The sequence below is a fragment of the Podarcis melisellensis genome, assembly GCF_964234715.1.
Source record: "Podarcis melisellensis genome assembly, chromosome: 9".
Taxonomy (NCBI): domain Eukaryota; kingdom Metazoa; phylum Chordata; class Lepidosauria; order Squamata; family Lacertidae; genus Podarcis; species Podarcis melisellensis.
The window spans coordinates 65,409,581-65,422,784 of NC_138541.1; the positions used below are offsets into that span (position 1 = coordinate 65,409,581).

The 13,204-nt window shown below is 41.9% G+C and overlaps 1 protein-coding gene across 1 annotated transcript in view; it reads right to left on the reverse strand.

Annotated features, from left to right (window-relative positions):
- Positions 1-8,693: 8,693 nt before the first annotated feature.
- TBC1D19 (TBC1 domain family member 19) overlaps positions 8,694-13,204 on the reverse strand; it is a 75,887-nt gene continuing 71,376 nt past the window's right edge. Inside the window, exon 21 of the mRNA XM_081924535.1 lies at positions 8,694-10,628. Coding sequence (XP_081780661.1) covers positions 10,554-10,628 — 75 coding nt within the window. The 3' untranslated portion in view covers positions 8,694-10,553. The remainder of the gene's footprint in view (positions 10,629-13,204) is intronic.

The following is a 13,204-nucleotide window of genomic DNA, read 5'->3' on the forward strand; positions in this document are numbered from 1 at the left end:
TACTCGACTGCTCCCAGTAGATTACATCCCACAGGTGGAGCATATTGCTGTTTTCTTTCTGATATGAAGTTCTTGATTCAACAGCAACATTTTAATGGCTTAATTTGGTGCCATCCGACTGTCTTTCATGCAAAATGATCCCCATGACCTCATACAATGGGCAACTCGGATATTTAATCATTTGCCGTTCATGTATTATTATTATTTTTTGAATTCTTCAGACATCTTTATTGAAAGTTCAAAAAGTACATAATTATATGTGCACTAAACACGATGAGACGTAAATAAAAGAAAGAGAAAAGAAAAAAAGAAACAGCACCCGTGTAAAAGGAAAAATAAAGCGGGGAAGAGGGAAAACCCAAAACTGTATACTTTACAAAGTTGCTATTGTACTTCACCAGATCTTAACCTATTACAGTACAGTGGTACCTCGGGTTACATACGCTTCAGGTTACAGACGCTTCAGGTTACAGACTCCGCTAACCCAGAAATAGTACCTTGGGTTAAGAACTTTGCTTCAGGATGAGAACAGAAATCGTGCTCCGGCGGCGCGGCAGCAGCAGGAGGCCCCATTAGCTAAAGTCATGCTTCAGGTTAAGAACAGTTTCAGGTTAAGAACGGACCTCCGGAACGAATTAAGTACTTAACCCGAGGTACCACTGTATTGTCCAAAAACAACTGGAGACCCAAGTTTGGGAAATACTGGCTTAGATGGATTTGATTGAGCAGTTGATTGATTGATTGATTGATTGAATTTATATACCGCCCTATACCCAGAGGTCTCAGGGTGGTTCACAGAATAAAATTACAACCTATAAAATCAAAATAAGAACAATAACCCAATAACCACCCACATAAAGAACCACATTTTAAAAGGGTATAGGATGTCCATCAGGTCTGGTTAAAAAGGAATGCTTTTGCCTGGCTCCTAAAGGTGTATAGTGAAGGTACCAGGTGACCTTCCCTGGGGAGAGCATTCGACAGACGGGGAGCCACTGCAGAAAAGGCCCTGTTCTCTTGTTGCCACCCTCCAGACATCTTGAGGAGGAGGCACACGAAGGAGGGCCTCAGAAGATGATCTCAGGGTCCAGATAGGTTCATATGGAAAGAGGCGTTCCTTGAGGGATTGTGGTCCTGAGCCATTTAGGTTTGAATTGAGCCTGGAAACTAATTGGTAGCCAGTGCAGTTGGACCAGGATGGGTGTAATATGCTCAAACCGTCTTGCGCCGCTGAATTCTGCACCAGCTGAAGTTTCCGTACCATCTTCAGAGGCAGCCTTACATATAACACATTGAAGTAATCTAACCTTGAGGTTACCAGAGCATAGACAACAGTAGTTAGGCTATCTCTGTCCAGATAGGGGTGTAGCTGAGCCACCAGCTGAAGCTGATGGAAGGCATTCCGAACGACAGCAAAGGATCTAGGAAACCCCCCAAGCTACGAACCTGCTCCTTCCGAGGAAGTGTAACCCTATGAATTTCGCTTGGTGGGAGATTATGGAAGAAAGGTACAGTGGTGCCCCGAAGGACGAACGCCTCGCAAGACGGAAAACCCGCTAGACGAAAGGGTTTTCCGTTTTGGAGGCGCTTCGCAAAACGAATTTCCCTGTGGGGTTGCTTCGCAAGACGAAAAAATCTTGCGTCCCCCCGCGGGTTTTTTTCGCTTTTTTCGCCCTTTTCCTAAGCCGCTAAGCCACTTATCAGCTGTTCCGCTGATAAGCCGCTTAACAGCTGATAGCTGAAAGCCGCTAGACCGCTGTAGTGCTAATCCGCTAAGCTGTCAATGGGCTTGCTTCGCAAGACGAAAAAACTGCTAGACGAAGAGAATCGTGGAACGGATTCTTTTCGTCTAGCGAGGCACCACTGTACCGGTAATTGTCTGCCGCATGGGATGAGAACCAGCAATAATGGTGGGCATTAGACTCCTCTGGGTGAGAGCTGGTAGCAATGTCTGTGTTGTTCTAGGTGAGAAATGAAGCCTGGTTCTTGGATTTTGAGAGATTTGAGTCTCCGATCTATACAATTGAATGATCTGGAAACATGGTGGTGTTTTGTGTTAAGTTGTGGGTGAACATATCAGACGACACAGCGATTCTTCAAACAGCTCTTGTTTATTCAGATGCCAGAACAGAACTGAGCTGAAGGGTTCAGTCAGCCTGCTTATATAGAGCTCCAGTACAACGTAACTGTAGCAACTTTCTAAAACTATCCAATCACTGAACATCACTTTCAATCCCTTATCTGCATAACTATCTACAGTATCCCCCTGCTGGCCCAGGGTGAGAACTTCAGTACATAACATTTTGTATACTACTGTGCTTTTATAGTGTTTGTTTGTTGGTATTACTCTCTCTTCTGTTTCATTTAAGCTACGAAACGAGGTTGGTTTATATGTACCCTTTTGAACAATGTTGTATGGATTGATTTTTTTTCTTTTGTATTCACTTACAGTACTGATATTATTTCTAATTGTTTTTAAAAAGTTATTTTCATTGCTGTTGCTTGTTGGATATATTGCGAACCACAATCAGTCACAATTTTGTGCAGAAGTGGTCTAAAAATAAGCAAGGTGGAAAAAATCTCTTTTCCCCCCCTGATGTCTTTTGGCTATAAATATTCTGATGGACAGGGGTTCTAATGTCATTTAGGAATGGTGAAACTTACCGGAAGAATAAGAAATCAAAATAACAAACTTTTAATAAAAGAATAGAAATGGTTTATTGAATATTTACAGCCGAATAAAGTATTATCTATCTATCTATCTATCTATCTATCTATCTATCTATCTATCTATCTATCTATCATCTATCTATCTATCATCTATCTATCATCTATCTATCTATCATCTACAGATAAGAACATTGGCAGGATTAGTGTAATAACCTGCAGTTTCATAAGAGTACTGTATATATTTAAAGAAGATGAATAAATGAGCAAATTAAGTTAATTTGGATATGCAGAAGATATTAAAAATAAATTTAGGGAACTGCAGAAAGAGGGGAAAGTCAAGTTTTGAAACGTTAAAATGATTGTAAAATTTGTGAAATGTATAAACCTGAAAAGCATCTCTTTTTTTATGTCATTTAGGAATGACAGCAGGATCAGCCAGGCCCCAACCCAATATCCTAGATTATATGCAATTATTGGCTCACAAGGAAGTGTATCTGGTATCTAGCCAGATGGAATGGCAATTATTTCATATTAACTGGGCCTCCGCTTCCATAAAAGAGGGTGTTCTGTTTGCCCCGTGTCAACATTGCTATAGTTCTTATGGAGTACTTTAAAAATAAAATACCTACAACTGCTTTTGAAAAACCTTCCTTTCCCCCTTTTTGCAGTTTAATCTTTAAGGTGCCCAGCTCAGCCCTGCTACTACTGTAATTTGTACCTCAAAATAGTATGCGACTGTACACACATACAAAACCCTGTGGTCTCTACCTGAAATTGGGAATGAAAATAAGGAGTTCCGTTTCATCATGCAATTTTTAGGCACTTGACAGCTGTAGGAATTCCATTGCCACTTGAGATGGGAGGGGGGCAGTTATTGGGTTGTTGTTATGTATTCTGTGGTTTTATATTTTGATTTTATTCTGTGAACCGCCCTGAGACCTCCGGGTATAAGGTGGTATCTAAATTAAATAAATATGTCCCCCTCTTTATTTCCAACTTTCTCGGGCACATGAAACTAACCACAATTACCTTGAATTTCTGCTTAACCCTCAAGAAAGAAGGGCGTTTTCGCTGGCCAGGTTTAATTCAAATCCAGCAAACCTCCTTTGGGGAATGTTCTCAGGCAGGGTGGGAGGAGAAAGAACTTGCCCAGGTGAAGACCACCTGGTGGAAACCCTTACACATATGGTTCTTAATTGTAAACTATATGCTGATCTCCGTCAGCAATTTCTAGATCAACTCTGTATCCCCAAATGGAAACCAGAGTCGGAGGTCATACATTTTCTATTACTGGGGAATGATCAGGAGCTCACCAAGTTAGTGGCTAAATATCTCTATGTGGTTTTTTGTCATCAAAATACACTGCAGACATCTGATCTCCCTGGAGACCTAGAGATGTGACGACAGACTGCTCTGCCTCCTTTCTTTTAGCAAATGTTTTGTGCCACTGGAGAAGTGGTAATTCTGTATTGATTTGTTTTGGATGTTTGTATGTGATGCCGATAAAAGTTTTGATGAATAATTAACAATAATAATGAAATAAAAAGAAAGAAAGAAAGAAAGAAAGAAAGAAAGAAAGAAAGAAAGAAAGAAAGAAAGAAAGAAAGAATAATAGGATACTTGATTTAGCCTGGCAGAGAGAGAATCTGAAGTACATACATGCACACACACATAATTTTATTAGTGTGCCAGCTTTTCAAACCATGCTTAAGGCGGCTTACAACATGAAAAAAAATACTGAACTGCAACACGACAAAAGCAGTCATAAACAATAAATTTAAAAATGGACAGCCAAATGGAACTATTTCCACATAATTCACAAGATCTAGCATAAAAATCCAAAAAAATCAACAGCAACAACCGCCTCCCAAACAAAACAAAATAACCCTCAAACACTCCAGCCCAATAGTGGCATCTAGGAATTTGCATCTATGCTTACAGAACCTTTATTCGTATTTGTATATGTACCATTTGTAATTGTTAGCTGTGCTGCACTTAAAAAATAACTTTTGCTCAACCGATTGAATGGCACCATTATATTCAAATTGCATGGTGGAACACCAGCAAAAACACAGGAAGCCGAACAAAGGTTTTCTTAATGGAAATCACTTCCTTAACACCTCATGGACAAATTATGGGATGGCCACTGGCCACCATCCCGAGGATGTCCATTTTAGCTTTGCTCAAAACCTGTGGGATTATTATTTTCCTCTGAGCAAAAACCATCCCTTCTCTACACCACACACTGTACACACACATTGCCTGAAGCCCCTTTTGGGGCACGCTGGAAGGAAATCTCTGAATTTTGCCCTTGATTCATGATGCAAATAAAACAGGAATGAAAAGCATCCCTAACTGCTCCTTTTTAGAGGAAACTAGTCTGAAGCTTTCTGCCGGTAAAATGAGTGGGCTTGTGCCATCAGTAGTTGCGCAGAAGAAGGAATTTTAGCAAAGGAAGTTTTTCTCTTCCACACCTCTATTCAAAGAACAGGAGCAATGACCCCCCTTAGGCTGTATTATAAGAAAAACTGCTCCCTTTCCCTTATGGGGTATTCCAAAGCCTGTATAGAGTCCGTAAGTGGGTTCGCTATCGGTAGGAGAAATAACAGAGGCCAGCCAGAGTAAATTGAGAAGCAAAGCAGCTAGCAAGCCTGATCTTTATTCAAGGAAAACTGTTGCAACAGGGTCCCCACTCAACATATGCAGGAGGGAGGGAGAACCCTGAACAATGGTGCACAAGCATCATCACTTCTGTCCTAGAAAATTTCCTCTACACTAGTCAAGTCTCCTAAGCATTCTGTCCACCCCACCCCACATTCTTGGATCGAGCATTTTGGATCCGGGTCTCTGTTTTGAAACCGAACGATGCTGACACAGGTGCAAGCAGAAATTTCCAAATCATTTTAGGCCCTGTCTTTGTTTTCTCAGCCACACATACCGTGGTAGCTCGGGTTACATCCGCTTCAGGTTACATCCGCTTCAGGTTACAGACTCCGCTAACCCAGAAATAGTACCTCGGGTTAAGAACTTTGCTTCAGGATGAGAACAGAAATCGTGCGGCGGTAGCAGGAGGCCCCATTAGCTAAAGTGGTGCTTCAGGTTAAGGACAGTTTCAGGTTAAGAACGGACCTCCGGAACGAATTAAGTACGTAACCAGAGGTATCACTGTACTATCTTCGTATGGGAGCTGGAGATACGGTCACGCATGCAGATAACATCACTTGGTTTCTCATCCTTGGTTTCCTCAACACTTGATGTCTCAAAGCTGAATGTGTGAGCTGCAAAAGCTTTGTGAGATGTTATGTTTGACCCGTGAGGACTCATTCGTACAAGCAAGCTATCACAAATTGTATACCGCTTAATAAAAAAATCGAAGTGGCTGATAATAATAATAATAATAATAATAATAATAATAATAATAATAATACATAATACATAATACATAATGCACATCCACCTCTGACTTTTGTCTTCTGGGTTTCTGGGGTTTTTCCTGTTATTCTGTCTCTCACAGCTACAATAAACCTACCATTAAAATTATGGACTGGTCATTTCTTGGTCAGAGGGCAAACAGGCAAATTTAGCAGGGGTCAAATACTTTCCCCCAATAATAATAATAATAATAATAATAATAATAATAATAATAGTATATTATTTATACCCTGTCCATCTGGCTGGGTTTCCCCAGCCACTCTGGGCGGCTCAAAGCACATTAAAAAATTGTAAAAACTTTAGATATTAAAAACTTCACGATACAGTGGTACCTCGGGTTAAGTACTTAATTCGTTCCAGAGGTCTGTTCTTAACCTGAAACTGTTCTTAACCTGAAGCACCACTTTAGCTAAAGGGGCTTTCTGCTGTCGCCGCGCCACCGGAGTACGATTTCTGTTCTCTCCCTGAAGCAAAGTTCTTAAGCTGAAGCACTATTTCTGGGTTAGCGGAGTCTGTAACCTGAAGCGTATGTAACCTGAAGCGTCTGTAACCCGAGGTACCACTGTATTTCTATGCATGTTTATTCAGAAGCTAACCCAAGGAGGTTCAATAGAACCAGGGTTTCCAGGCTCTGGTTTCTAGCTGTTTTTGGACTGCAGTTCCCATCATCCCTGACCACTGGTCCTGCTGGCTAGGATGATGGGAGTTGTGGTTCGGGGGCAGCTGGGAGACTCGAGTTTGGGAAACCCTGAATTAGACTTACCCCAGGTTAAGTCTATATAGGATTGAAACCTATGGGGCTATTATGGGGCTACTTCATACAATGCAAACTGGCTCGATTTTTTTGGTTGTTAGTCGCTATGAGTTGCCTTGGGCAAGATAAAGCAGCTAACAGACGTAGAAGAAGAAGAAGAAGAAGAAGAAGAAGAAGAAGAAGAAGAAGAAGAAGAAGAAGACCAGTGCAGTCAGAAGTAAGCAAGCTGTGCTGAGTTCAGTGATGCTTACTCCTGGGGAATGATGTACAGAATCATCATCATCATCTATTGGAAGCTGCCCAGAGTGGCTGGGGAAATCCAGCAAGATGGGCGGGGTATGAATTAATAATAATAATAATAATAATAATAATAATAATACAGTGGTACCTTGGGTTACATACGCTTCAGGTTACATACGCTTCAGGTTACAGACTCCGCTAACCCAGAAATAGTGCTTCAGGATAAGAACTTTGCTTCAGGGAGAGAACAGAAATCGTGCTCCAGCGGCGCGGCAGCAGCAGGAGGCCCCATTAGATAGTGGTGCTTCAGGTTAAGAACAGTTTCAGGTTAAGTACGGACCTCCAGAACGAATTAAGTACTTAACCCGAGGTACCACTGTCATAATAAATTCATATCCCGCCCATCTGGCTGGGTTTCCCAGCCACTTTGGGCGGCTTCCAATAGAATATTAAAAACACAATAAAACATCAAACATTACAAACTTCCCTAACCAGGGCTGCTTTCAAATGTCTTCTAAAAGTCAGGTAGTTGTTTATTTCCTTGACATCTAATGGGAGGGCGTTCCACAGGGCGGGCGCCACTACCGAGAAGGCCCTCTGCCTGGTTCCCTGTAACTTGGCTTCTAGCAGTGAGGGAACCACCAGAAGGCCCTCGGAGCTGGACCTCAGTGTCTGGGCTGAGCGATGGGGGTGGAGACGCTCCTTCGGGTACACTGGGCCGAGGCCATTTAGGGCTTTAAAGGTTGGCACCAACACTTTGAATTGTGCTTGGAAACATCCTGGGAGCTAATGTAGGTCTTTCAGGACCGGTGTTATCTGGTCTCAGCGGCCACTCCCAGTCAGCAGTCTAGCTGCCGCATTCTGGATTAATTGCAGTTTCCGGGTCACCTTCAAAGGTAGCCCCATGTAGAGCGCACTGTAGTAGTCCAAGAATTGCAGTCAGGCTGCTTCTTATCTCTGGACTCTCCTTTGGAGTCTGTTGTGATGAGCTCCTGGACTTCAAACTTTGCCACTGCACCACTGGTGACATTGGCTAAAAAAAGTGCTCTATGGCATATACACTTTTGGGACTGACTGCATTCTAACAGGATTTAAAGCAATGGTGTGGAACTTGTGCTGGTGTGGATCCCAACTCCCATTAGCCTTTGCTAGCCTGGCCAATGGCTAGGGATGATGGATGCTTTGTACAACAACATCCCAATTTAAAACCTGCTTGTATGCAGAACTGTTTAGTAGTAGAGAGAGACAATAGAGATGTATTTTCACCTCACAAAAGAGGTTTTATCTATGGAAGGTGTAAAAATGGGGAATGCTTCACAGTGGTCTGTAAGTACAGTGGTACCTCAGGTTAAGTACTTAATTCATTCCGGAGGTCTGTTCTTAACCTGAAACTGTTCTTAACCTGAAGCACCACTTTAGTTAATGGGGCCTCCTGCTGCCGCTGTACCGCCAGAGCACGATTTCTGTTCTCATCCTGAAGCAAAGTTCTTAACCCAAGGTACTATTTCTGGGTTAGCGGAGTCTGTAACCTGAAGCGTATGTAACCTGAGGTACCACTGTATCCTGAAACTGAACAACAGATTCTGCAGCCAGCATATATATTATGAAAGAAAACACCATTTTTATTATTTCAGTTAACAAAAGGAGGAATTAAGCTCCAAGGTCAATGCCATGGAAGCTTCACAACAACAGAAAGGCTGTGTACAGTACAATAAATAAAACACTTTTAAATTATTCAACTCAACCTTTAAAATACACTTTAGGAAAATGGACAAATATCAGTGTAGGTTGCCACCATCTTACATGCAACAGAGCATAAATTTAAATTTGGACTTGAAATCATTTTTCAGCTTTGCTGACAGCTCAAAATCTGGATGATGAGAGTGCCACACGTATCAGGTGGACAAGTGACTCTCAAGTCTCTGCGGCAAGGTCTATGCTGGGGAAAAAACACATTTTGTGGATCTGCTCAAAAGCCATGCCGTTCTCTTTTCTACAAAGATTCGAATACTGCAAATGACAGACAACAACTTGGAGCCGGGGAACGTTCATAAAACTTCCTTTCGATGGGAAAAAAAAGTATTACAAGTTACGTCTTTAGGCCGCTGGGAATTGCAAGAGCAAAGTGGACCTTGTGAAACAAATTGGCCCAAAGTAACGCAGCATATCAATGATACAGCTTTACCGCGAATGAGGTCTCGACATCCAATCTTAGCCAACAGCTGTATGTGGTTAAATTAGAACAACCTGGTAATCAATTAGGATTTTAGGGAGGCTTACTGGAATCCCTGGAGAAAAGGGGGGGCAACGAATCATCATCGGTAAAAGACTGTCTGTCCCGACGGCAGCGCGACTCAAAGTCACGCAGCAATACGAGCTTAGACTCAGCGAGTTGATACACAAGTTCCTGGACCAGCAGGGGCTAGGGAAATGGCAGATGCAGCACATTCAGCTCCTAAAGAGGAGGTGGGAGCTAGGGGGGAGAAAACTATTGACGTCATTCACAAGCAACTGCTTTGGCTCATGTTCAGAAAGGCTTTGATAGGTTCTGAAGAAAGCTGTGCTGAAGCATTTTTATCTGTAATATAAAGCTTTGCAAAGCAGAATCACCACGGATAAAGGGTTGAGAATAAGTTGGTAAGGGCTGGAGGAGAAAGATTAGCTTTTTTCACAGCACAGAAGGTTCTATGATAAGGACAATTGTTGCCGGTCGGTCCTGCTGTCAGCTCCAAAACGAACAGGTTTTGGAGGTTTTTGGAGGTGTTTCAAAAACTTACAAGACCTGTTGGTTCAAAGAGAACAGCAGGGGAAAGGGAAAAGGGAGTACGTCACAGAAAAAAGATGCCTCCATCATACCACCTTCAACTCTAAACTCGTCCTCGGCCTTCAGCCAAGAACAATAAAACAAGATGCTTCTTCCATCAGGAATGATATAGAAAGGTTGCAAAGAGAGGTATTGCTGCGATTTTTCAAAGGAAGTGTTATTGTTACACTTTTAAAGTTAAATACTTTACAGAGATACTTTTTTTCAAGTGTTGCAGGACTTTGAAGATGAGGGATGGTGTGACTGGATAACAGATTATAACTGAAGACATCCTTTCCCCACCTTACAGCGTCAGAAAGGCAGAATTGAACTCTAGTGTTATTATATGCTATTTCCTTTTTGGTGCATTTAATTGTACATGCATTTGGGGGTTATCACTTAGGTGGATTGGCTGTTATGTGATTTGCATTACATCCAGGTACTGCAGTTTGGCTAAAATTCAGCAGCATGCAGCAGCACTAACTTGATATGCAAAAAGCATTGGGGGGGCGTTTCCATGTCAGAAGTGCATTTTTAACTCTTGCAGAATTCCGCCCATTAACGTTTGAGCTTGATTTTAATGAAAGCGTTGCATAGTTTATTATTAGCGTCTGATGAAAGTCTAGCAGTGCAGCACAGCAGCTCTGAGGAACATCAAGTGCCGGTGGCGAACAGAAAAATCTGAAGAAGAGGCATAACTTTCAGAGTTGAAAGATCAGCAAGTACAGCCTGGAATAAAAGGGGAAAATATCACATTATGTTTATAATTAAGAAATAATTGCCGCTTTAAATTTTTTTTGCACCATTAACTAATGACATCTCCTTAATTTACCGTATTTTTCGCTCTATAAGACGCACCAGACCACAAGACGCACCTAGTTTTTGGAGGAGGAAAAGAAGGAAAAAAATATTCTGACTCTCAGAAGCCAGATTAGCAAGAAGGATCGCTGAGCAGTGAAAGCAGCGATCCCTCTTGCTGTTCTGGCTTCTGGGATAGCTGCGCAGCCTGCATTCGCTCCGTAAGACGCACACACATTTCCCCTTTCTTTTTATGAGGGAAAAAGTGAGTCTTATAGAGCAAAAAATACGGTACTTGCTTTAGCTTTTATCTACAGAAATTCTCTTTAATTCTGAACCGTACTATGAGAGTCCTATACATAGTGGGATCAAGTACACCGAATCCTTATTTTAGGATTTAGGCCTCATTCAAATATATGTGGTATCATGGGTGCGGAAGACAGTCTAACATTTCACCTTGTATCTAAAAATAATTGTACGTTCGGAACCCTTATCCTGCTTGTCTGGAGTACTACTTGCGGAATAAGTCTTGATTTGTAAGAATGCTTCACAGTGAGCCTTCTCAGTGAGAGCGACATTTATTTTTGAAAATCTTATATTAAAGTAAGAGTGCTTAGCATAATCATGTACAGATGACCCGCTTTCATAAAGGCAGCAAAATGCAAAGATCACTCTCCCCAGTCCAAATATTTTGAGGGACATTTTGTTCAGACGAAAATGATCCCTGGACAGAAAAGGTTATACCGTGCAATCTATACAATATCATGAAACTGTTAAGAAGTGGGACAGGCTGGGGGGGTAGGGATGAATGGAAGGATCATTTATGGAAACATAATAAATCATAGTTAATCTTCTCATGGCAACAAAGGTGTTAATCTTCAAAGCTTCAGAGTCCAAGTCTTGGAGATTTAAGTAACCATATCCTCTGACATTTGTCTCCCATTTTTTTAGTTTTGGAATATGGCCTTTTCGCAGGTGGCATCACCATCTGAAATAGAGATGATCACTACTGATATTAGGGAATTTTCTGTGGTGACTCCATGGTAATGATATTTCCTTCCATTAGAAATATATGAGATCTGTGTAGCCAAAGGTTGTAGGATGACCGTTGACCCCCCACAGCAGAACTTTAGATTGTCTGCCTTGGATAGGGAGTTTCTGTTTCTGTATTGATACCCTGCCATTTTAATTTTTGGGGGACAACAGTTTTTTCTAATCATAAAGTAAATGAAAAAAACCTGCTGTTTTAAAAAACGTACTAATAAACCTAATCAAATGTGGGCCACTTGGGGACTAAAAGGGCTTAAAAATGTATTAGTAACAACAACAAAAAAAGCAATAGTACAAAACTAGCAAGGGGAGGGGGGGAGGAAGAACCAAACACCATGAGCATCTGTGGTTTCTGAAAATATATGACGATGCAAATACTGGAAAGTGTACTCATCAGCTCAAAGTTTTAAATTGCATAAGGGCACGACTTATGTCCTGCAGAATGAGTATGGATGAACCTTTTAAATATAGCTCCCTTAATTGAGTTAGGCAAATAGCGGATGTGTGGATAACTCTTGAAGCGTTGAACACAGAAAGAAGGTGATTGGTTATGAAGTGGTTTTGCATTTTCTTTAATATTACCTTGCTCAGGGGTTCAGGACGATCCACTATTATGTAGTAATGTTTTAAAGAGTCTCTCTCTCTCTCTCTCTCTCTCTCTCTCTCTCTCTCTCTCTCTCACACACACACACACACACACACACACAGAGGTTTTCTGGCTTATCACTGTTAACTGAGAACAAGAGCATTCCTGTGTACAGCCTGATCACTCCCATTTCATTTCCCCCCGCCTCTCAATATGAGTGGGATAAACCAGGGGTATTTCCAAAGCCCATATTGTGGGGGGGGGGGGTTTGCTCCTTAATAAGTCATGAACAGCAAGCCAACAACAAACCACGGCTGTAGCTTGGCTAGAAATTGTTGCCTGTTAAGAGAGCCCAGTATGATCCCTGGCTCAGAGATAACACAAAGCCAAGGTTTGTCTTGTTCTTACCAGGGGAGGAGTGAAGTGAGAGCCACCTGGCAGCCCATATAAACACAGAACTGATTCTCGGGAAACAACAGTAAGTTAGAAATCTGCCTTGTTATGTGTGAATGGGGCCGTAGTACAGTTGTACCTTGGAAGTCGAATGGAATCTGTTCCGGAAGTCCATTCGACTTCCAAAATGTTCAGAAAGCACGGCTTCTGATTGGCTTCAGGAAGCTCCTGCAGCCAATCGGAAACCACGGAAGCCACAGAAGCCCCATCGGACCTTCGGCTTCCAAAAATAGTTTGCAAACCGGATCACTTCCAGGTTTGCGGCTTTCGGGAGTCAAAACGTCTGAGTACCAAGGTACGACTGTATATGAAAATTTTCTTGCCGTCATTGCTCATTAGTTCATAAGGTAAAGGTAAAGGGGCCCCTGATCATTAGGTCCAGTCGTGGCTGACTCTGGGGTTGCGGTGCTCATCTTGC